The 23,252-nt window shown below is 54.0% G+C and overlaps 9 protein-coding genes across 9 annotated transcripts; 3 read left to right on the top strand and 6 right to left on the bottom strand.

The window, feature by feature from the left end:
- Positions 1–691: 691 nt before the first annotated feature.
- Positions 692–2,595, bottom strand: N0V89_011628 (uncharacterized protein; the record flags this gene model as incomplete). Its single annotated transcript, XM_056220357.1, has 3 exons — positions 692–927; positions 980–2,503; positions 2,571–2,595. The coding sequence occupies 3 exons, from the start codon at positions 2,593–2,595 to the stop codon at positions 692–694; spliced, it is 1,785 nt and encodes a 594-aa protein (XP_056065660.1).
- A 322-nt stretch (positions 2,596–2,917) lies between these two features.
- OGG1 (8-oxoguanine glycosylase ogg1) lies at positions 2,918–4,205 on the top strand (the record flags this gene model as incomplete). The annotated part of the gene is made up of 2 exons (XM_056220356.1): positions 2,918–3,009; positions 3,062–4,205. The coding sequence occupies 2 exons, from the start codon at positions 2,918–2,920 to the stop codon at positions 4,203–4,205; spliced, it is 1,236 nt and encodes a 411-aa protein (XP_056065659.1).
- Positions 4,206–4,426: 221 nt separating this feature from the next.
- N0V89_011626 (uncharacterized protein) lies at positions 4,427–5,304 on the bottom strand (the record flags this gene model as incomplete). Its single annotated transcript, XM_056220355.1, has 2 exons — positions 4,427–5,185; positions 5,239–5,304. The coding sequence occupies 2 exons, from the start codon at positions 5,302–5,304 to the stop codon at positions 4,427–4,429; spliced, it is 825 nt and encodes a 274-aa protein (XP_056065658.1).
- An 830-nt stretch (positions 5,305–6,134) lies between these two features.
- N0V89_011625 (uncharacterized protein) lies at positions 6,135–7,121 on the bottom strand (the record flags this gene model as incomplete). Its single annotated transcript, XM_056220354.1, has 1 exon — positions 6,135–7,121. One exon carries the CDS (start codon positions 7,119–7,121, stop codon positions 6,135–6,137), a length of 987 nt encoding a protein of 328 aa, XP_056065657.1.
- Positions 7,122–8,898: 1,777 nt separating this feature from the next.
- On the top strand, positions 8,899–9,693 carry N0V89_011624 (uncharacterized protein; the record flags this gene model as incomplete). The annotated part of the gene is made up of 1 exon (XM_056220353.1): positions 8,899–9,693. The coding sequence occupies one exon, from the start codon at positions 8,899–8,901 to the stop codon at positions 9,691–9,693; it is 795 nt and encodes a 264-aa protein (XP_056065656.1).
- A 189-nt stretch (positions 9,694–9,882) lies between these two features.
- Positions 9,883–12,905, bottom strand: ALA1 (Alanine--tRNA ligase; the record flags this gene model as incomplete). The annotated part of the gene is made up of 3 exons (XM_056220352.1): positions 9,883–10,062; positions 10,112–12,738; positions 12,815–12,905. 3 exons carry the CDS (start codon positions 12,903–12,905, stop codon positions 9,883–9,885), a joined length of 2,898 nt encoding a protein of 965 aa, XP_056065655.1.
- A 448-nt stretch (positions 12,906–13,353) lies between these two features.
- Positions 13,354–14,106, top strand: N0V89_011622 (uncharacterized protein; the record flags this gene model as incomplete). Its single annotated transcript, XM_056220351.1, has 1 exon — positions 13,354–14,106. The coding sequence occupies one exon, from the start codon at positions 13,354–13,356 to the stop codon at positions 14,104–14,106; it is 753 nt and encodes a 250-aa protein (XP_056065654.1).
- Positions 14,107–14,389: 283 nt separating this feature from the next.
- N0V89_011621 (uncharacterized protein) lies at positions 14,390–15,037 on the bottom strand (the record flags this gene model as incomplete). Its single annotated transcript, XM_056220350.1, has 2 exons — positions 14,390–14,742; positions 15,034–15,037. 2 exons carry the CDS (start codon positions 15,035–15,037, stop codon positions 14,390–14,392), a joined length of 357 nt encoding a protein of 118 aa, XP_056065653.1.
- Positions 15,038–16,296: 1,259 nt separating this feature from the next.
- SNT2 (putative PHD type zinc finger protein with BAH domain-containing protein) lies at positions 16,297–21,606 on the bottom strand (the record flags this gene model as incomplete). The annotated part of the gene is made up of 4 exons (XM_056220349.1): positions 16,297–18,168; positions 18,219–20,112; positions 20,162–20,645; positions 20,739–21,606. The coding sequence occupies 4 exons, from the start codon at positions 21,604–21,606 to the stop codon at positions 16,297–16,299; spliced, it is 5,118 nt and encodes a 1,705-aa protein (XP_056065652.1).
- Between the last annotated feature and the right edge of the window lie 1,646 nt (positions 21,607–23,252).

The following is a 23,252-nucleotide window of genomic DNA, read 5'->3' as shown; positions in this document are numbered from 1 at the left end:
ATGCGATGGTGTAGAGGGAAAGTTTACATGGCAAACGTGGAGCGTCCCTTACCGGTGAAAACGACATGGTATTGCACACGGGTCTTGTGGGCAGAGTCACCGTCTGTATAATGCCAGAGCTTGATAGAGGTCATCCCCGTACTTGCCGTTTCTATTTCACCGCTTGTTGAACACAGCACTTGCAATCGAGCTAGGTGAAGTAGAATTGACGATCATTTGTTCTCCTAAGCTCACGCAGGTATCATCGCCGGAGCTTTGTTTTTGGAATCACTGTGTGATGGGGACCAAACCGGCATACCTTGGTGATGTTGATCACCGGTGGGCGGGTGGTTGTAGTGTACCGCAGAGAAGATAATAGTTAGATTCGCCGATGAAGATCACTCACAAACACGCCGCTAATGAGCGCAAACTAACGCATCCGCGCATCTTTTCAAAATTCGGTATCAAGAATTCCTAAACAAAGTTCCGTCCATTGCACTTTTGCAAATCCCGATATTCATGCCAAATTAGTGTACAGGAGCCACGGTCAACGTATCGCGCGTCGCGGCGGCTCTTTTCTCAAATCAACTCCCACCGCATCCGGCGCTGCCACTCGACGGCCACTCGTCCATTGCTCGCAAGCACCACCGACCCAATGAAATGCGAAGACGAAGGCAGGAAAGGGAAAGTCAGAGAATACAGTTTTGGCCTTCTACCAAGCCTCTACGTCGAAGCCCTCTTCTGAGAACTCAGTTGCCAAAACTGTTCTCCTCGAAAATTGTCTTCCGGCAAGACTCTTGATAGCCGTCTGTGCCTTTTCGGAATCTTCGTACTTGATGTAAATCTTGCCGACACCGGCGCTTGACCGCACACCTGCAGGGCGGGGAATCTTAACCTCAAGAATGGTGCCGTATTTGGAGCACTCTTCTTCGATGTCTTCTTTGATTTCTAGACACGGTGTTAGTGGGTGATGGAATGGACTGCGGGTGGATCAACTCACCCTCGTAATCCTCATCGTTGAGGAGCTCGTCAGGGGTTACCATGTTCATCAGGCAAACGACACGGCTCTTCTCGTGATTGTCGGCAGCAGTAGCGCCAGCGAGCATGGAGATAGCACCCACGCCGCCATCGATGGCAATCTGCTGCTGCAGACCGATGGTGGCACGGGTGACCTTGAGGGTGCCTTCGCCAAGCGGGATGGAATTCAAGCCCTCAATGACGTGCTCGACGATTTCAGGGTCAACATACTCGCAGAAAGCAATGCCCTGTTCCGTGGTTAGCATATCTCTCTCAGAGACGAAAATGAAGGTGCTTACGCGATGCTGCTCGGTGCTGGTATCCTTGACCAATACGAATGCCTTGAGCGCGCCAAAGGTTTCGACAAGCTCACGGACCTGCTCCTCCTCAACATAGGTAGGAATGTTGGTAATGCTAAGCTTGTTTGGGCTGTCTGCGACATGCGTGGAGACAGTGTCGCCAGCGGTAACTGTGGCGTCCGCGACCGGAGTGATGTAGTCCTTGGGTCGCCGGATGGAAAGACCAACTTGGTCACCATCACGCATAGCAATGTTATCCATAGCCAGGGCTACAGTCGCATCTTCAGCTGTCTTGAAGGTAACAGCGGCGTAGATGCGGTTTGTGGCAATATGTGCACTGACACACGGATCGCGACCTGACACGACATTGAGACCATTCAACTGCAGGTTCCAGAACTCGACAATGTCATCGTTTGTGGCGTCTTCTGGGATGTTGTAGATGAACAGACGTCTGGCTTGTAGGGCGTTCGACGGCAGCAAGCCTGAGGTGGATGCTGTGCCAGTTTCCGGGTTCGCGAAAGCAGCGAGCTTGGATGGGTCCATGGGAGCAGCACGGGGAGCGCCGGGCAGCGGGAACTGGCCTGAGAGCTTGGCCTGCTCGGCAGTGATGTTGTCGTAGCCTGCCGGCTTGATGTCCCACTGGGTCATGCGACGCGGGTGGTTCAGAATGGACACGAAGCTGGTCAGATCGGGCGTCGGTTCGCGCTTCTTGTACGGAGGCGATGCCGACTTCTGCCTCCTATCACGGCCGCCGCCGCCGCCGCCACCTCCACCACCAAAGCCTCCATCACGACGCCCACCTCCGCCTCCGCCACCACCTCCACGCCCACGATCTTCAAACTCCCGGTCATTTCTGTCCCGACGACCGTGTCCACGATCCTCGTCGCGGTCGTGCCGCGGTCGGTCGCGCCTAGAATACGAGTCGCCCCAGTTGCGGTCGTCACGTCGCTCTCGGCGGGCGTATGTGTTCTCGCGCTCGCGCTCGCGATAGTCGCGGCTGGAGGAGTAGGTGTCTACCTCATAGTCGCGGCGGGAGTTGTGGCGGGGAGAGCGCGATCGGCGGCGACGCCTGTCATCTCGGTCCCCCCTATCGCCCCGGCGGTCGCGATGGTCATCCCTCGAGGACTGTTCCGTTAGAACCTGGCGACTTGGTCGGGAGATGCCTTCACTCACGTAATCGCGGCCTCCACCTGAGCGTCCACCTTCTGCTGTAGTTAGTAAATAATGTTTGTTACTGTACACCAGTCAGTCTGTGTACTGATTATACCGGCTTACCTCGAGAATAGCCGTCACCGTTCATGCTGTTGAGCTCTTGCGCGCGTAGAAGTGCAGTCGCGGCTCGTGCAGCGTTTGCTGGTGGGTTAGGGCTTAGCACGTACAGCCGGACTGAACCAAAAGAAATAATGGGCGGGCTGTTGCGCGCGCGTCTCGAAAGAGTGATGGTAATAGGTGGAGACGGGGCCGTTGTGTGTGGACGTTGCGGCTGCGTCGTGAAGAAAGTACATGGAGAAGCAAGCTAGGGCCTTGGCGCGTACTGTACCCCTGTCGTTTTGAGTCTGGAAGTTCAGATGGTCTCGTAGGACCACCAATTCACTACTACCACACCAAAATATACGTTCAGCATGGCTTTGAGAGCTGCAGACTGGCACAAGTTGCCGATAGCCCTCACTGAGCTTTGCATAAACACGACATTGCGCTGCGGCCAATCGTTTAGGTACCACCGCCACACCCAGGCGCCGCATCGCTGACTGACAAGATGTCTGCAGATGGCGAAAATCCGCAGAAGATGAATATTCTATGGCTCTACACGATCGCATACTCTCCTTCCGTCAAGACGCGACCCACCTCCACTACCGCGCCATCTTCCCTTCCTCCCTCCCGTCCCCGCCTCCTTCGAATGCGCCCTCCATTGCGCCTTCAGTCGCCTCAGATGAGGACGACACTCTCGCACTCGTTCGACATTACCTCAATCTAGAACCAAATCTCGCGCAGCTATACGAACAATGGGCATCCGCAGATCCCAATTTCAAGAAGCGCGCACCAAAGTTCACGGGTATACGCATCCTGCGACAAGATCCTTGGGAGGCGCTCATAGGCTTCATATGCAGCTCCAATAACAACATAAGTCGGATATCAGGCATGGTTCACAATCTCTGCAAGCATTATGGACCGCTCATTGGAGTCATCGATGGCGAGCCGTATCATGACTTTCCTACGCCAGAAGCGCTTGCAGATCCGAAAGTGGAGGCGCATTTGAAGGAGCTGGGCTTTGGATACAGGGCGAAATATATTGCGAAGACTGCGCAGATAGTGGCAGCAGAGAAAGGTCTAGCTTGGTTAGATGAGCTATGCAATCCAGAGAGTCCGGTGTTTGGCAAGGAGCCAAAGCCCGCCGGCGATTTGGGAGCGGGCGGTCGGGAGGGGTATCGGAAGGCGCATGAGGAACTTCTTGCTCTGCACGGCGTAGGCCCAAAGGTTGCAGATTGCGTTTGCTTGATGGGGCTTGGATGGTCTGAATCTGTGCCTGTCGATACGCATGTCTGGCAGATTGCGCAGCGTGATTACAGATTCGGAAAAGGCAAGCATAGTAGCTTGACCGCAGCTACGTATATCGCGGTTGCGAACCGGTTCCGCGAGCTCTGGGGCAAAGAAGCGGGATGGGCGCATTCCGTCTTGTTCACCGCGGATCTGAAGGCCTTCTCTGAGCGTGTTGTCGCGAAGACCGAAGTCAAGGAGGAGGAGATTACTGTGAAACAAGAAGTAGACGGCACGGAGAAGATTGAAGACGTGAAGAAGACCGAGACAGTCAAGAGGAAGAGAGTGAAGAAGGAGATCGACGAACCAGAACAACAAATCGTCGAGGTCAAAGAAGAGGTTTCGACACGCAGCAAAAGGCGCAGGGCCAGGTAGCAGACTTTGACTTTGGAATCTTGATTGATTATGACCGAATCCGGGAACCTCCCCTGGAGGGGACCAACCCCACAGTTGATACTTCTTGTATGGACCATTTCACAATTGATACATGTCGAAGCCCTACCAGCTCGCCCCTAGCTCATATCACCAAGCCAGCCCGTTTCCTATATCCCCATTCAGCACCATTTAAGCCTACACCACCGCTTCGTACCACTCGATTACTGATCGTTCTCGGTTTTCTCCGCGGTGCCGGTAGGCTCAGCACGCTTCTTCCACCCCGTAGCGCTTATTTCAATGTGTTGACGCTTGTCTTTGGCGAACTCGCCATGATCAGTCTGGTCCACGCTGCCGGTAGGCTCAGCACGCTTCTTCCACCCCGTTTCGCTTATTTCGAGGTGTTGACGCTTGTCCTTAGGGGCCTCGCCGTCGTCAGTCTTGTCCACGGTGCCAGTAGGCTCAGCACGCTCCTTCCAACCTGTAGCACTTATCTCAATGTGTTGACGCTTGTCCTTAGGGAATTTGCTGTCGTCAGTTTGGTCCACGGTGCCTGTAGGCTCAACACGCTTTTTCCACCCCGTTTCGCTTATCTCGAGATGTTGACGCTTGTCCTTAGGAAAATCGCCGTCGTCAGACGTGGTCGTGGTAGGGTTCGGGGAGAAGGTGATGAGCGAGACCTTGGTGAGGGTAGACCACCATTCCGAGTCGGTGGTGGACGGCGTTGCAGAGTCCCGGAATGACTCGGAAGACGAGGTTTCGGTTGTTGGGCCGGGGCCAGGCGGGAAGCACCAGGTATAGTCGATGCTAGTGTAGCACTCGGTGGTTAAGGATGTTTTGCACCACTTTCCGCCGTTGCTCGAGATGCAATCAGTTCCAGTTCCCCAGATCGAGGTGGAGGAATTGGACGTCGTCGCTGGAGGAGTGACAGTCGGCTCGGGGGAAATGCTCAAGCTGGATGAAGTGGTGCAGTCTTCTTTGCGCTGTGTCTAAGGTCAGTCGCTTGTGTTTCTCGCAGCTATCTGGGACATGATACCTTGCCAATATACCTATCGTTGCCTCCTGGTAGGTAGGCACCGAGGACGCCACTGCTTAGTAGCATGGTGAAGAGAATGCATGAGACACGCATCTTGCCTTGTGATCTCAACGAGAGAGTGTGCCGCAATAGGAAGTGAGTTATTGAGAAATGAGAAGGCTTCAGTATCAAAAGTCGAGGATCAATATACTGAAGCTGGAGCGTACTCGATTAGTACTTCCCAAACAGACACGTGCGCAGACTAGGCGGTGTGGTACTTCTGTTTGTACTTTCACTTTGCTTATCGGACAGCCAATGACTAATTTCTGTGACTTGTGGTAAGTAAAGGTCGAATGCTGTTTTCACTGTCCACGTAAGGTTAATGTAATTGCACTGAGCCCCTGATTGCCCCATAGTGTCACCATGGGACTTCGATTGACATCGTGCATACTATGAATGGGATCGCACTTCTGACTGGTGTCTATAGGCAAGCTTATCAACCCATATCTTCGAGTTCTCAGTTTATAGTATGCACGATGTCAATCGAACGAACGGTTAGATGTGGACCGGTGCAGTCGCCGTATGTCTCGCCACGTCTCTTTCCATTATTATCTTGCGCAGTTGATAGCCCTTCCAGGCACCCTCAGAACTTTCCGGTGAGTGATTCGGCCGTGCAACGCAAGGCTGCAACAACACGAAAAGTATGCCATCGGGCGACTCTATCTGCGAAATATCACGAGGGCACATGGACAGCATTGGAAAGCAAATCAGAAAACTATCGGTTATCTTCTATCAGATTGGTATCCGTGATAAAACTGAAAAGCAACGCTTCCGCATTATAATATCAAAGATACACGTCAGCACCTAATGTCCCCATTCTCACTTGCTATCGTACAGTATCGCGTCTGCTCCGGAACCTACAAATTGGCCGTCACGCCAGGCTTGATAGCCTCCAACTTCGCCACCAGCTCGTCCCAAACCCGATTCTGTGCCTCATATCCCTCCGGGCTCCGCACATAGTCACTCGGTAGTTGGATGTGACAGTCGCTCAGATAATGGCCATGTGTCTCAGCACCTGCAGCCGCAGCATGCACCAACGTCCTGCTTCCGAACTCGGTAGTGCGTGCGAGGAAAAATTTCATGATCTTCAATCCCATGCCCGCGTCGCGTGCAAGCTCACTCTCGCAAAGGCCAGGGTTGACGCAGTTAAACGTGACGGGGATCGCTTGTGCAGACTTGCGGTCGGCCATTGCGCGCGTACCGAACACGTCGAGCAGCTTCGATACTTGGTATCGGTTGCCCATGTTCTCAGCATTCAGCGTGGGGAACTTCTTGCTGAGTTCAGGGAAGATCTGGCCATTTGGCGCGTTTGCCTCGGGGAACTTGGCCCAGGCGTGGACTTCGGAAGCGACGATTGAGAGGGTGGGTCGAGTGTTGAATTGGTTTGCCGTTTGCTTCATCTTCGGAAGGAGCGCGAGAGCCAGTAAGAATGTCGACACGACGTTTACAGTGATTGTTCCTTCATCTTTCTCGAAGACCTCCCACTCTCCCTTCGCGACACCGGCGTTGAGTACGGCAATGTCAAGCCGTTGTAGCTCTTTGCTCGCCCGAGCGGCGAAGTCGAGAACGGATTGGTAGCTTGACATGTCGAGCTGCCATACTTTGACGACGTCTTTCTTTCCGGTGCTCGCCTCAATGTCCTTCTTGGCTGCTTCGCCCTTTTCGAGTGAACGTACGGCGAGGATGACTGTCGAGGCATTGTTACGCGTGATGTGGCGTGCAGCTTCCTTGCCAAGGCCGACGTTGCTTCCTGTTACTATAACAGTTTTGTCTGCAAAGGAAGTAGTGGGCTTGGGAAGCTGGGTGGTCCACTGTCCCCAAACGAAACTGAGGAAACCTGTCATATTTGGTCGAGGGCGGGTATAATTAAGATTGCAACTTGAGTCGTTGGATCGGCGCGGAAGTGTTCGCTTCAATTAAGAGTGTTGGGAAGCTTGGTGTGTGATGTGTATCCCTTGCGCACCTGTGGCTCTTTATATGTGGTAGCCATGTTACGTTTGTCACCATCTCGTCGGTGTTAGACCCTGCATTGGCTCCGCTATCAAAGCCTCCTTCCTACGGCGTTAGGGACTCATTGGGCAAGTTTCTTGCGTTCGCAATTTCTGCGGGCAAAGAGCCAAGCTGTCGGAGTTGCATCATAGAAAATGGCGGTTGCTCAAGGAGTGGTTGCGCCGCACTAAACTCTTTTGAGTTCTCGATCAGAAAATCAGAAATTGCCAGAACGGGGAATCGGGGGAACTTTGCGGTTGCATCCAATCAAGAGAGCGCAGGCGACGATTAGGGCGGGCGAATGTTATTTCCTAACTCCACCCCACCGCAGTCTCGCGCACCAAGAAACGCGGATGCGAAGAATGCATTAATCAGGCACGCGACTGCAGACACTTCGGTCAATAGCGGCTGGATAACTAAGGCACCACTCCAGCAACTTACTACAATATGACGTCAATTGCTCTTCCCCTAACTTGAACAACACCAGACGAGTTAAAGCAAGCTTCAAGGTAGAAGGATCAAATTCTGAGCACTGAAGAATCGAAGTGCATCGTTGCTAACGTAGACAGACGGTCCAGGGTCCTTGTATATCCTAGACACTGTCTAACTTGCAGTGAGCTGGTACCAAAGTTCACGACCGATTTCTTCATGCTTGAGCTTTGTGGATTTTGAGCCGACTACTCGTTGGTCCAACCTCCGGTAACCTCGCAGACGCGACCTCGCAGTCGATTTCCCAATGGTCGCACCGATCTAGCATAGTGTTCAAGAAGATCCTGATCATCATGCTTGCTAACCCCATCCCTACGCAACGATGTATACTTAGCTAGAAAAGCTATATCATGTAGTATATCTTAGGGGATATTAGCCTAGTATAGAATCTACTAGGGATGAAGTAACTGGACCCTTCCGAAAAGAGTGTTGATGTTCTCAAGATTTGTTGAATTTGTCTGGATCCGGGAAGTGGTCCACAGGGGTCTGGCTGTTGATGATGGGTATCACTCTAGGAAATAAGGCTCAGGATACTAGGGAGGAAGAAGTGCCAGACAGTCGATACGCTTATCATAAAGAGGAAAGGACGTATCATGCAATCAATCACCTGAGCAAGAGTGAGATCGAGCATTTAGGAGGTGATAATTTATTCTCGATTGCGATTTACTGACGAGCTGCTAGGAGTAAGCAACATATTGCGAATAGAACCATCAATGTCGCTGTCGACGAGTTCAGCCCGTCTGCGATCAGAAGTACACTCTGGACACTACACCAGCCCACCTAACGTTGGCGAGGTCAATGCAGACTCAGTTGCTTTTTGTCAGCGCGACGAGCTAGCGCATAGCATATCGTGTACTTATTGTAATTTTTGCTAAATTAGTGTTTGGGAGGGTGAGCGATACTTTTGCGCATAGCCTCTCTGACTCCACTTTCGCGTTCTCCGTGAATCACAAATATTGTCTGAGTGAAAGTCTTGGGCGACTCATCGACCATCGCCCTTTATAGATAGCACCGGCCCTGCAAATATGGCAATTTTGAGATTCTCGCACAAGCAAGTTGCTCTCTATTAACACTCTATCCCCAACATGACGACCCCTCAACCAGGCCCAACCGAGTCGAAGCCACGTTTCAAGAAACAGTGTGATGGTCCCCCCTAATGATGTTCCACCTGAAGATATTTGCCGCGACACCAAGATTGACATGAGAAGAAAACTCCAAGACCTTCTCTGTGTGAACATAGACGATCTCCAAGAAAATATCGACCAAATCAGTATCATGGACATCGGCTTCCACCATATCTATCATTCCAAAGGCACTTTACCAAAATACGACGCGCGTTTCGACCTCGCCGACGCCATCATCAACAACTTCCGCCAAGCTCACGAGCGCTGGACGCTCTGCACGTCTACATCCTTCCTGGTGCTGAAAGAGTACGCTGACGACGAGACCCGACCATGCATCAAACACGAGTACTTCGGCAGCCTGCTGCTGAAGACGTGGGATAATCCTAGGTTTGATATCATTATTCACGTAATGTACCCAATCAAGGATATGAACAGCTTGTCGCAGGTGGATTACTTATGCCGTGCTTTTATATTTCAGCTCGGTGTCGCAGTCCTCGAGAAATACTACGATAAGGAGCTGCAAGAGGGATTAGTCAAGGCTTTCGACAAGTCCCACAAGCCACGCTGGCTTGCGGTGCTAAAAGAGCTCATTGCTCACTTAGAGCGCTGTGCGATTGGAAATCAGAAGATTCGCGTATTTGTTGAGTTGCATGGAGCGGGGACGGATCAGACTGTCAAATTGGTAAGCACTATGTTAGACTTTAGGTGTGACGGACTGTCTCCTATATTTCAGTTCTTGATTTCGGGGCTGGGAGCAGATAGGGTGGCGAAGGAAAATATGTGGGAGACGGTTGAGCTGCTGTGGTTGGAATAGTATTGTGTGAGGTCGACGCCGGATGAAGGGCCAGACGCGGACAAGGTTGTAACGGATGCAACGGTCGTGCGGAAGCAGTTGAAGATGCAAGGTGGTTGGAAGTCTTGATCTATTTATACATACCCATACCTTTCAGGGGCTATATTCACCATGATGCTAGGGTGTTCCACATGGCTCCTGCTACTCTCTCTACAACTTGAACCCTTCGATGAATTTCCTCGCCTCCTCGACACCATCATCAATCTTCTCCGCATTCGTGCCGTTACCGATCGCCGTCGGCGCACCAGGCTTTCCACCCGTCTTGCCGCCAATGACAGGGGTGACTGAGCTCGCCCACTTAGGTCCGTCGGCGCCCTGTTCCTTGAAATACTGCTCTGAATCAGCAACCCATCTTCACCTCACAATGATCAATACGTACCTCAGAAACATAACACCCATGCGCCACCTTTCCATCACCCGCACTGAAGAGATACACACTCTTATCCTTGATCGCACTCTTCGGCCCTGATACGTTCTTGATCGCCTCGCTGATAGCCTTGGCAACGTTACTCGACCAGTCCACCTTCTTCACCAAGAACTTCGCATCCTTGTTGTCTTTGAAGTAGTTCGTCACAACATCCAATACACGCTTGTTATCCTGCTTCGCAAACGCCTTCTGCTCGTCTAAGATACTCTTCTGGATCTTGGCAAACCGCTCGCGGAACTGGCTCTTCGAAAGCGCAGAAATGACGAGCTGGTTGAGCTCCGTCTGCATCTTCTTTGCTTCTGCTTCCTTCTCGGCGCTAAAAGCAAGCTTCTCCAGACGGCTGAGTTGGGCCTCAAAGTCCGAGGCCTGGCGCTGGACGTCGTAGGCTTCTTGGCCTGTTACCGCGACGATGCGGCGAATACCCTTGGCGATACCGGACTCCTCGAGGATGACGAGTTCCTTGATCTCACCCGTCTGCTTGACATGCGTGCCGCCGCAGAACTCAACAGATACCTTCTCCCACTGCTCGTTCTTGACATCGGCGATGAGGTCTTCAACGGGGACGCCAACTGAGACAACGCGAACGGGGTCGGGGTATGTCTCTCCGAAAACAGCACGCACGCCCCGAATCTGACGCGCAGTAGCCAGAGGCACATCCTTGGCGTAGACCTCCGAATTTTGGCGAATGTACTCAGTACATATTTTCTCGATCTTGGCAAGCTCGGCGTCAGAAACACCGGCCTTGTGTGAGAAGTCAAAACGCAGCTTCTCAGGTGAGACAAGCGAGCCCTTCTGGTCAACTTCGTCACCAAGCACCTCCTTGAGACCATAGTTGAGGACGTGCGTTCCGGTGTGATTGTTGCGAATTGGGTGGCGGCGGAGCTCATCGTATTCTGCAATGACCTCGCTTCCTACGCTCAACTCGCCGTACTTGAGGAATCCAGTGTGTAGCACGTAGCCGGCATACACTTGTACGTTCTCAATGCTGATCTCGGCTTCACCGTCGACAAGCAATCGGCCGGTATCGTTCTCCTGACCTCCCTGCTCGGCGTAGAAGTTCGTCCGATCGAGCAAGACGCCAAACTGTTCGCCTTCAGGGACCTCCTTTGTGCTCTTTAGGAACTTCTTATTGTGATAAATAGCCTTGATGACTGATGTGATGTTCTCGCGACCGAACTTGGCGAAGTCGTCCGTCTTGGGCACATCGTTCATGTTTTCGAGGGCGCTCAGGTCGTGAACATCGAACTTTACCATTGCAGCGGTAGCCTTCTTGTCGCCCTTGCTAGCCTCGCGAGCCTTCTCTTGCGCCTCTTCAACCTCCTGATCGTTAATGTTGAGGCCCCGCTCCTCGGCCATAATCTTCGTCAGATCGACCGGGAAACCGTACGTGTCGTATAACCTCCAGACATCATCACCCGGGAGGTCGTTCGAGCCCTTGACCTTAGCTTTCTGTGCATACTTCTCGAACATGATTTCGCCTCGATCCAGAGACTTGGCAAAGCTCTTCTCTTCTTCGTCCAAGATCTCCTTGATATCCGCCTCCTTCTTTCTCAGCTCAGGAAACATGTCGCCCATCTGCTCGACGAGTGTCGGTACGATCTTCGAGAAGAAATTGCCGATCTCAGTCTCGAAGTATTTGCGAGCGAATCGCGCTCCTCGTCGCAAAACGCGGCGCACGACGTAGCCACGTCCGACGTTGTTTGGTACACCGCCGTCAGCGATAGAAAAGGACATCATACGGACGTGGTCAGCAATGACACGGTATGCGGTATCGATGCCATCTGCATCTTCCTTTCCAAACTTGCCCCTGTATTCCCGCGCACCTGTGATCTCTTGGATTTTCTTGAACAGCGGGCTGAAAACATCCGTGTCATAATTTGACTTGGTCTTCTGCAGGACTGACACCAACCGCTCGTAACCCAAACCCGTATCGATATGCTTGTGAGGCAGAGGCCGTAATGACCGGTCTGGCTCGCGGTTATATTGCATGAAGACGTTGTTCCAGATCTCAATGACTTCGGGATCGTCCGCGTTGACTAGCGACGCAGCATTCCTGTAGACTCCGTTCTCGGGCTCTCTCAGGTCATAATGCAGTTCTGAGCAAGGCCCACAAGGACCCTGGTCACCCATCTCCCAGAAGTTATCCTTCATGTTTCCAGGCAAGATATGGTCTTCAGGCACACCAACGCTCTTCCACAGCTCCTTAGCTTCCAGATCCGGCTCCAATTCGTCGGTTCCCTCAAAATATGTCACGTACAGCCTCTTGGGGTCGATGCCATACACCTTTGTGAGCAGCTCCCAGCTGTAGCCAATGGCCTCCTTCTTGAAGTAGTCGCCGAAGCTCCAGTTACCCAACATCTCAAAGAATGTATGGTGATAGCTATCCTTGCCCACATCGTCGAGGTCATTGTGCTTGCCGCCCGCGCGAATGCACTTTTGCGAGTTCGTGGCGCGCTTGAGCTGGGCGAAGTCGGAGGCGGGGTCGACGGTGCCTTGAAAGATGGACTTGTACTGGTTCATGCCAGCATTGGCGAAGAGGAGAGTCGGGTCGGAGAGGGGGACGACCGAGGAGGAAGGCACTGTTGCTGTCAATTGCTGTTTTGTGAAAACCCATGGTGGGGTATATCGCAGAGGGAATGCATGTCAGGTACTCACCAAAGGTATGTCCTCGCTCCTTGAAGTAGTCGAGGAAGGTGCTCCGCACGCGGGCAGCTCCCCACTCGGGCGTCGAGTCGTTCTGCGCCATGGTCGTGTGTGTGCTGTGCAGCCGGCGGGTGTGAAGGAGGGGCAGAGCCGCAGGGCGAGACCGCGCAGGCAGAGTCTGTCTTGCTGCAAGCAATGAGGGTGTAGGGAGAAAAGGTCGCGTCGTGGCGGTTCGCGGGGTGTGAGTGGAAACAGAGGTCACTATCTGTCTATGCCCGTGACTCAGAGGGGCATTGCGCAGGCGCTGCATTCACCTAGGTGCAGCAGCGGGTGTGCCCCGCCAAACGCGCCTCTTTCCGTGCCAAACACGCGGTGCCTCCCCAAGCTTCCAGAAACTTCGTCGATTGGCCCGCCCTATATCATCAATGTTGCGCCCATCGACTACCGCTATCTCGGAATCTCAGTCGTTCACCCGCTTGCGCGCTTAGCATCGGCCAGATAATCTACACTGCAGAGAAAGAATTTATTTGCGCACGGTGGATGTTGGATGCATGGCGGAGGTGGTAGCTTCCGGCCAAGACCATGACACTCCCCGACCGCGTCGCGCCCACGGCAAGAAGCGCGCCGCCGACAACCAGCTCGAGTCAGAGCAGCGTCTGAGCAAGCGTTTCGATCTGCTGAATCTCGGTATGCTACATGCCCTCCACCTGTCTCCCGCTTCCTTCGCTGACCGTAGCCCAGAGAATGGCACGCGCCTGTACCTCCCTGTTGCCGGATCGTCTGTTTCCGCCGTGACCCCAGACCAACGCGCGAAACAGCCTGCAAAGACAGTTCCAATACCTCCCGCGCCCGAAACGGTGAAGAAACGGAAAGCAAGACCGCCGCGGCCTCCTCCACCGGACGATTGCATGCAGGTTGAAGACACGCCGCATCGCGTCTACATTGCTGATTTGGACGCCGAGCTCTCCGATATCGAATCGGACGAGGACAACCCCGTCTTCCTTCAGGATATCGAGAAGCATCTTGCCAAGATACCCAAGCATGTGTTGATGGGACCAGAGCCAAAGCCAACCAAAGATAACCAGTTGGTCTTGTACAATGTGCCAAGCAGTTTGACGGTGCCGGAAGCAAACGATAGCGTGCGGAAGGCCATCGTGGAGGCACGAGGTAGGATAAGAGAGAGGCAGGCGACTGGCATAGTGGAGCCTGAGCAGGTTGTACCACCAACATCAGCCCCAGAGACAGCATTCCCGACAGAGATACCCCCACCGTCCTATGATTCCGATGCCATGGACATCGACTAGTAGTGCCGTGAGCCCATAGCGTAACATGCTTTTTCTTCATTCAAGATCTCATCCATCGACTTACAGGAAATATGCCAGACTACGATATGATACGTGAACATGGCAAACTGAGAAAGCGGTGGCTTCAAACGGCTGAATTGGGTATTGATATCTAGTAATAAACGTTTCGCATAATGCAGTGATCCAGTCACGCAACCCCTCTGGTGCCAGAACTCCGCCTCTCCGGAACCAACTCATCTCTCGTACTGTACATTATTGTATCTTTTCCCAATCTCCCTCATCCTTACTTCCTAAACCTCCCCATCAACTTTGCTAATTTCGCCTGCGGCGGCCGTGGCGGCATCTCCTGCTGGAAACCACTCTCGCCCGTCACACCCGTCTGCTGCGCCCCCATCGGAGGCGGCGGCGGATACTGTCCCATCTCAACGTTCCCCGGCGCCTGATTCGGATCCATCTTCGTCGCTCCGGGCGGCGGCAGGTATCCTGGCGGCGCATCGTTGTTATACATTGGCGGCGGCTCAGGCCACGTGCCGTCTGGGCGGGGGCCGTACGCTTGTTGTTGCTGACCGTAGGCCTGGTTGGGTTGGGCGTAGTATGAGTACTGGTTTTGCATCGTTTGGCCGTGGCGCTTGCGTTCTTGATAGGATACTAGCCACTATCCACCTCACCATTAGCACTCGTTCAGGACAGAAAATGGAAGAGGAGAAGGGGGACGTACACGATGATACGCCAGCAGCGGCTTTCCCTTCCTTAGCCGCGCCTTCGCGTGGAGATACCCGCCAAGAAACCACGCCAGGAAGAAGAGAAAGAAGCTTGCGAGTATGGCCCATTTGATTATTATACCTGTCTGTATATTGCCGTTAGTAAACGAGTCTTACGGGATGTGGTAGGAGAGGAGGGTAGGGTCTTACATCCGTGTACCAAAACCCATCGCGGAAACACTCCACCGTGCCATCCAGATACTGCACGCAATACCTCTTACTCAACACCATAATTACAAAGACTTAATTTGAAGATGAAAACGTAGGCGCAGCCCGAAAGACTGGAATTGGTGGTGTCAAGGCCCAGGTCGGAGCAGCGAGGACGAAGAGGAAGGGAGAAGGAAGGGATGAAGAAGCGCAACACAGGGTGGGTTGGGTATGCTTGGGGGTTTATGCCAAGCGTGCGCGCGTAATAGAGCAGTTCGAACTGGCAGAAGAATGATTGCGAGAGTGGAGTATGGAGCGATTGAGGCTGAGCGATGAGTTGTAGTGGACGCTGCGTAAAGATGCGGTGCGTTCGACTTCCGGATGGTACGGCGTCGCAGTTGTTGCAGGGCTTCTTACAAGTCCTGTTTCGCAAGGGTGTGAGCGAACCGGGACGGGTTTCACCAATCTACACGATTCAGACCGAACAAAAGATATCGCATGGAAGGATCAATCCGGATGGCGTTGTGAGAGTCTATCACGAGCGCCATGTTGAATGGATTTTGTATTTCTGTGCGGTGGTTGGACGTGTGAGGTTGGGCTCGCATACCGCGAGGCTGGAAAAGGCGTGCATGACGCACGGGAGGCGGTCCGTTTGAACCCTTGCATGACGGGACCCACGCAGGGGCCGGGGTGCAAAGCTTGGCTTCCAACGTCGAGTGTGTGGCGTCAATCCACATCTACATGCCTCGCGCAGGACTGCAAACATTGCGCGTCACCGATGGTAGTCGTAGAAGACCGCACTGTGGCTGACACGCCGCTCGACCTGTTCCGGGCGCTTGTCGCTCTTTATGCTTTAATGTCATCGCTGTCATAAGCTCCACACCTCGCGTAACATATCGATTCGGGGTCCAAGAGTGCTCTGTGAAACGTTCTTGATTTCTTAATTTTCTACTACTGAACGCGCGTCGCTCACCGTCAGATACCCAGCATACTGCAGTATCCCTACTTTCAGTTTCTAAACATACAATTGAGCAGGTCAAACATCCGCTCTATCCTACGCAATGCAAACAGAAAACGAACAAGGCAAACGTGGTGGTATCTTTTCCGGACTCCTCTGATCCGGCCTAACGGCATCAAAAGAAGCACCGTCACTACGCCATGAAGATCCCACAATAAATACCCAAACTGTGACCATGCTCGCCACACGGTACCTCTCAAAATGTCTGCTCCCGACTGTTTCTATTGTTGGTTGATGAGTATAGTCGTGATAGAAGCATAATCTCTAGTGCAAGAGATTGCGCAAGGAAGGGCTAGCGCTAGCTCCTGTATTGACACGCTCCAGCGGTGGTGGTGGTTGCGGCGGCGGTGCCGTTACCGCCGGGGCGTCCCGCATAGGTGCATCCCTTGGAGTTGGTGCTCCAGCGGATGCAGGGCTGCCGTGGTGGATTGGAGGATACGGCAACTGCGGCGGCGCATTGTAAGGGCTCTCAGTAGAGCGAGAAGAGTTATGACCGTGTGCGTGGGTCGGTGAGTAGGGCACTCGAGGTGAATGCATCCCATTAACCATCATGCCGCCATTGGTGAGATGCAAGGGCGGTGGTCCGTTGTGGTGATGGGGTGGTGCGTATGGGCCTCGAAGAGGCGCAGGAGGAATATGAGAGTGAACAGGAGGTGCGGAGTACGCTGGATAGCCGTTCGTTTGGTGCACTGGATTATACGGCGCATGGAAAGGAGGAACATGTCCTATAGATACCGGTGGCGGATGGCCGATTCCATTGTGCAAGCTATGAGCTGGTGGAGGCCCAGGAGGTCCACCGTTATGCCAATGAGATATTGGAGGTTGTTGCGGTGGCGGCACCCAAGGCCCTCCAAGTGCGGGCGGTGGAGGCGGAGCCACAAACGGTTGAACTGGAGGGGATCGCAGCGGGAGTTGTGCGGCTTCCGGATGCACAGACACCGACCGCTCTCGTTCTTCAGGCTCTTCGGGCGCATTCAGCTTCTTCCAATGGCACTTTTGGCAAAGATATGAGGTAGACGACGTGTTACCAACATTAGTATGTACTCGAAGGCGAGTCGGGTGGTCGTGGGAAGCGATAGGTGGCGCATCCATCATAGGGTGATCGACAGCGCCGTTGGTAGCTTGTAGGTGATCTGGATGTTGTGTATGATCCGCCAATGGGCGAGAGCTGGACTCAACACCGTTTGTCGCCAGTGGGCCGTCCACGGCGTGAATGCCATTCTGTTCAGGGTGAACATTTTCTTCTACTTTCCACCAACGAGGGCTGGCGTCAATCTTGCATCGTATGCATTTACGCTCGGGTTTGGCCATGGTCGGTTCTGGAGGTTCTTCTTCTTTCATGACGAGTCCCGCGTTCGATGGACGCCCTCGTGCAGAAACCGGGGCTTGTCCCGTAACCGTGGATGTGCGACGGTTGCCCTGCGCTGGAGCAGGCGTTGGCGGGACTATTCGTGTGGATTGATCGACAAGGTTAGCTTTGCGCGCAGTGCCCGTGAGAGTGAGATCAGCCTGTTTAAACTCTCGAGCAAACAGCTGGAGAGCGGTCAAGTCGGTACCCTCTACTTCTTCGTGCATCGGATGGACCACGGTCTTCGGCGTATGGTCCTTGCACCAGATTGCGGCCATCATTGTACCAGTCTCCCCATTGAGTGTAACTGTCGGAACAGCATCTCGTCGCGTGGCTTTGACAGGGGTCATATCGAATCCAAAAGTGTAGCCCGCGTTGTGCGCGCATCCAACGTGGAAATTGGCATGGCATTGCTGGCATGTGACACAAGCACCGTCGTTGCTCTTGCATAGCTTGCACATCGCATCGTACCGCAACGTGGGTGCACCAATACCCTCGACCATATCCAGCCGGACTGCGCTGCTGAATTTCGTTTCGGGGTGCCATAGAGCGCAGTAGACGTGCACCCAATTGTTGTCGGCAGTGCGTTTGAGCGGCTCCCGAGGTACCACAGGCCTGCCTTTCTCTTGCTGTTTGATACGATACTCGTCCTTGGCCTTTTCTACGAGTTCTTTTTCTAATCGTTCCTTTTCCCGCTCCCTATCGGTCTTTTTCTTGTGGGAAACCTTGGGAGGCTCGTATAGGTCTGGCTCAGTGGTACGCAGAGGACACAGTACGCACTCATAGTTCTGACGAATGTTAGCTGCGAGATCAGACGGCACAATGAGATACCACTTACATATGATACACTTTCTTTCTTGTCGTTTTTGCACGTATCACAGTACCATTTGTTGGCCTGTCGGACGTCTTCGATGCCATAGCACGACTTGTGAACATTCATTCGACAAGCCGCGCACTCCAGCCGCATACCTTCGGTTTGTCGACAGACAGCGCATGGTAACACCCTAAGTCGTGGTTGCGCTGGGACTGGAGGAGGTGTTGGAGCTTTTGGCGGCGCAATAGGTTTCTCCTTCTTCTTGGAAGTCGCTTCGGATAACGGAGTGGACGTGCCACTGTCAGCAGCTCCAATGGCAACAGTCTTCTGTTTTTTCTTCGGCGGCTGCTCAATCGTCGCTTGCACGGTAGCAGCTGGAGGCTCGACGTATTCCGGCATGCCGTTGATCGGACCAGGGTCCGTTGTTGCTGCGTAAACCTCGCGCAGGAGCTCTTCGTCGAATCGTCGTTTCCAGGCCTTACCTCCTCCCTGAGCAACCTTTCGCGCGATTTCTTCCGTGTTCTCCCATTTAACTGCGTACTTCCGCCAGAGGTTTGCACATCGTTGACACAACGCGACAACGTAGCCATTTGCTTTGTCTTTGCTAGTCCTGCCATCAGCGGTTACTGTTTGCCCAGGCGAAGCACCCGGTGCTCGCCGCCACTGCCGCGAATGTCGATTGTTGCAGAATTTGCACTGGAAATTGCGCTTGCGTAGTATAGCTTTCTCGTGATCGAAGGCCGAGTCATCCTGGTCGTCAGCGACGTCGTCGACAAGCCTGCTTTGCGGATCGCCCTCAGTCTTCTTGCTTTTGCCCTTCCGATTGCTATACGATCCCCAGATCTCTTTGCCCTTTGACGTCTTCTTCCACATATAGTAGTACCGCACAGCGTCTCCATAGTGCATCGTCTTGCTCGTGTGTAGACGAACGTTTCGTATCTCCGAACCGTATTTGCTGACACCTTCGTTCCACTTCTTCTCTTCCTCTTTAGTCAACTCTGGTTCCTTGAGGTCTTTCCGCTTATCGAGCTTCTTGACAGCCTTCAACGCTACTTCGACGTCGTATTGATGCTTGGTAAGCAAAGCGAGACACTTCGTGAGGAAATTCGTGTTGAACGGCTCAACGCCGACATGACTTTTGGCGAAACCCTTCGCACGTGTCATGTAAGTCTCAACTTGTTCAGGGGTGATGCTAGGTGAGTTGTCTTCGCCCCTTGTAGAATGTACACCTAGAGGTGGCATTTTGAAAATGAGTTCTGCGGTGCATTTAGAATCCTTGTTGGGGTAGTCGTCGCCCCGTCGAACATATCCGGGCGGCTCGTCCATCACCCATTTCGGTCGCTTTGCTTTCTCAGCCTTATCCGCTTCGATGGCTGCGACGGTCTCCTTTGACAGTTTGGTGTCCTTTTTGTGCCCAGCAGCCTTGACGTAGCGCTTCTTGATCTCAGCAGGTTTCACCAGCTCCACCGGTCGCCCATGCCAAACATTCACATTTGCTTGGTGGCGGGGCCCTAGCCGGGAGCTAGCCCGTGGATATATGGCTCGGTCATCGTACTGCAGCGCATCTTCGACTCGACAGTGGATACCCAAATAGCGCATGGGCCACATTTTAGCTAGTGCGATCTCGGCTTGCGTGCCGGGATGCAGGTCGATCTGCGTCTCGGAGTCGTTGGGACTGGGAGCGGTGGTCTCCACGTTTGCCTCCTCTTCTTCGTCTTCAACCATCTCCTCATCTTCGCCTTCGTCACCTCCAGAACCTAGCAGCGGAGTTCGCCTGGCTTCGAGTTTCTTTTCTTGGGCTCTGCTGCAGGGACCACATGCCCATGCAAATCCGCGCGAGGGCTTCTTGAGCAGAGGTGGTCGAACACAATTCATGTGGTATGTGTTGCGACAGACGGCGCATTCCACGGAGTCATTGCTAGAGGTATTCAGTGATTGCTGTAATTCAGTAAATGGGTGTCACTCACGTTGCACAGAACCCAACACAGCGCTTGCATGATTTTACGGCGCTTGTCAATTCCTTCACGCGACTGGTCTCAAGACAAATGTACTTCCAGCGCTCATCCAAGGCCTTCTTGACCTTGTCTGGAACATTGATGACCTGCGAGGTAGGAATCACATCGTACCACCGATGGATGAAACGATCGAAGACTTGGTTGAACCAGAAGCTATCTTTCGTCTTCCGGTAGTCGTCGAGGTCGTCGATCTCGCTCCGATGCAGGATCTGACACTTCCCTCGGAGCGAGGTCAATGGACACAGATCTGAATGCATCGTCGCGTAGACCAAGCGCGTGTCATTGTTGTATCGCTGCACATCTCGAGGGCGATAGAACCAATTCACACGGAGCATTTCGACCTTCTGCAATGGGTCGTTGTTGGTGTGGATGAATTCCATGACCCGGCACAAGTAGTAAGGCTCCCCAGGGGGTTCGCACACGAGATAGACCTGGTCTGTACAGCCAATCAGAAACGTGTTCAAGAACAGGACGTGGCATGCGCCGTGGAACACGGAACATGACTCGGCAACGCAGGGTCACCACTTACCATTGATTGCAATACTTTGGCCGTCGTCCGCAACGAGGCAGCCGTCCTTGAGCCGTGCGCCCGAGTTCTCAAAGGTCAGCATGTTAGTCTCCCGCGGGCTGCTGCCGGCCGCGACCGCGTTCTGCGCGCGCCTCGCGCCTGGCTGGCTTGGCGTGGCTCCATTTGCGTGACTTGGGTTCGTAGCGTGACTTGCCGCATTTTTGCGTCGCTTTGGTTGCGGCTGGGGTGCAGGCGTGGCCGCCGGGCTGGCAGTGAAAGTTGATGTTCCGGGCGTGTTGGCGTTCGACGGAATGTCTTTGGCGTTGGGTCCGGAAGCGCCCCACGACGCATTGCCCTGGCCTGCGCCGGCACCCTTCTTTCCACCTGCACCGGCCGACTGCCCGCTCTCTGTGGCAGCAGAGCCACGCGATGACGGTTCAGAACCGTTTCCGTGGGTTGGATCAGGCGCCAGTTCAAAGTCCATCTCGACATCTTCCGCGTAGTTGACCCGCGACTTGCGCTCCGGACGGTTGCGCGATCGCGTGCCATAAGGTGCAGCAGCGGCTTCCTTGGGCTCCTTTGTAGGGGCATCTGATGAACTTGAAACGGTAGCACTCATGGGCTGCGACTGCAGTGCCTGCTCGGTGGGAGCCGGCGAGCCATTGGCCGTTTGCAAGGTTTGGCCGTCCTCCAGCGCTGCAGCTGCAGGTGTCGATGCCCTGGTGGAGGAGGCCTTGCTGGGCGCTTTTGACGACGCCATATCATCTGGCGCGTTGGGAGCGGGAGTAGTGTCGAGGTTGGAATCTCCAGTTCGCGCCGCGTCAGCGTTGGGTGGACTGTCAACCTTGGTAGATGGGACTTCGCCTCCCCCATGCCGAGCATCGACCATGGCAAAATACTCGGTGCAAGAGTACTTCGTTTCAGATGATGCGCAGGATAGACGGCAAGAGCGCCTCTAAGAGGGAGCGCAAGCCGTCGTGGCGGCAGGTGTGAGAAGGCACCCGCAGAGAGGCGAATATCAAGGCAGCATGGAAGGCCCTAAGAGTGCATACATGCGATTGACGAGGGGAGGAGCTCGAAAACGGCAGAATCCAAAGGCGTAGACTAGTGGGACGGCAAAGCCGCTGGCGGAACGCGGAAATAGGTGGGTTGGGAAACGGAGTCCAGGGGAGCGTGGGAGTGCAGGGGGAATATGGAAGGTGAGAGGAGAGTAGTAGACGACAGATGGGGACGCGGGAGAGAAGAAGAAGTCGGGCGCCAGACGATCGCCCGCCATGCCGGTCCTACTACGCCAAGCCAGAGCATTCGACCATTGCTGATTACCGGTACGCTCTTCAGAAGCATCCCTGTCCCTTAGAGGACGAATCGTGTGTCCAGGGACTTTTAGATCAGCAATGCCCGCCAATTCTTCCCCAGAAAGCATGCTGCAGCAGCGCTGCACCTCGCAGCAGCTTTCAGGGCCGATTTTGCAGGGTGCGGCGATCTCGTTATATCGTGCATCTCACCTCCATCATCGGCTAACAACCGTCTGGTTTCGGCCCAGCTGCGCCGCGACCTCGCACACAATTACGGCGCTGTCGCACGTTGGAATGATGGGGCTTGGGGCTCGCAGCTCCTCCGCGTCGTATTCGGAGGCCTGATGTCACTCGGCCGCTGCCGACTGCTTCATGTGCGGCAACGGCCTCAACATCATCATCCCCAACGAGCACAACAGTGGAACGACGGTCCAAGGTCAAGACGCGTCCAATGGCGCACGCCTGATGTTCTATGCGATGGTTCCTGATGGAACGAGCCCTCTTGGGGCGCTGTTCTGACGGAAGCTGACAGCAGCCGCACCCATCTAACGAGCTCCTGGCGTGCTGAGGCTTCTGACGAAGCGCTCGAGCATCCATTCTAACTGCAGGGCGGGAGCAAACATGGAGGGAGCAAGCGCACCGGCCAGTCAACGGCGAAGGATGGAGGCGAGGTGCGAATGGAATCGGTGAAGTTCACAAAGCTAAGCCGCCTTGGTCTCGCTTCTTAGCGCAGCAAGGGTCTGCCTCTTCCATGATACTTCCCAGAACCTCTTTGTTGAGCCAGACCCCGTGTGTCGGTCGTCGTGGCACCCACAGCAAAAACACAGTGGCCGTGGATCTCAGCGGGGATCCTCGTTGAACGAGCTGGAATACACTTTTGCACAAAGGATTCAAATATCGTGGTTGGCCTTGCGCCAGGTCTGCTTTTGGGCCGTGACTCCCTGTACAGCCGGAGCAGCCAACGGCGAAAACCCCCAGTAGCAGCCTGAGACGACACGCCTGCCGCGAAAGAGTGTCTTCGCCGCTATCTCGGGGTTTCTGCGCCTCGCATCGGGCGTGCCCTCACATCGCCGTCACTCTGCGTGTGGCGCGTCCGTCTTCGGAAAGGCCGGCGACTCCCTCACCAAACTCCCTCCTCTTAGGCGGACGAGGGAAGGGTGTTTGAATGCCGTGCGTTGCTTTGCGGCTGTTCTTCACGTATGCTGGTCGCGTAGGACGGACTGCAGAATCCTGCCAACGC

This window comes from Didymosphaeria variabile, assembly GCF_027946475.1.
Source record: "Didymosphaeria variabile strain IMI 356815 chromosome Unknown scaffold_9, whole genome shotgun sequence".
Lineage (NCBI taxonomy): Eukaryota > Fungi > Ascomycota > Dothideomycetes > Pleosporales > Didymosphaeriaceae > Didymosphaeria > Didymosphaeria variabile.
The sequence above is the reverse complement of the archived record's forward strand: the minus strand, read 5'-3'. Positions and strand labels throughout refer to the sequence as shown.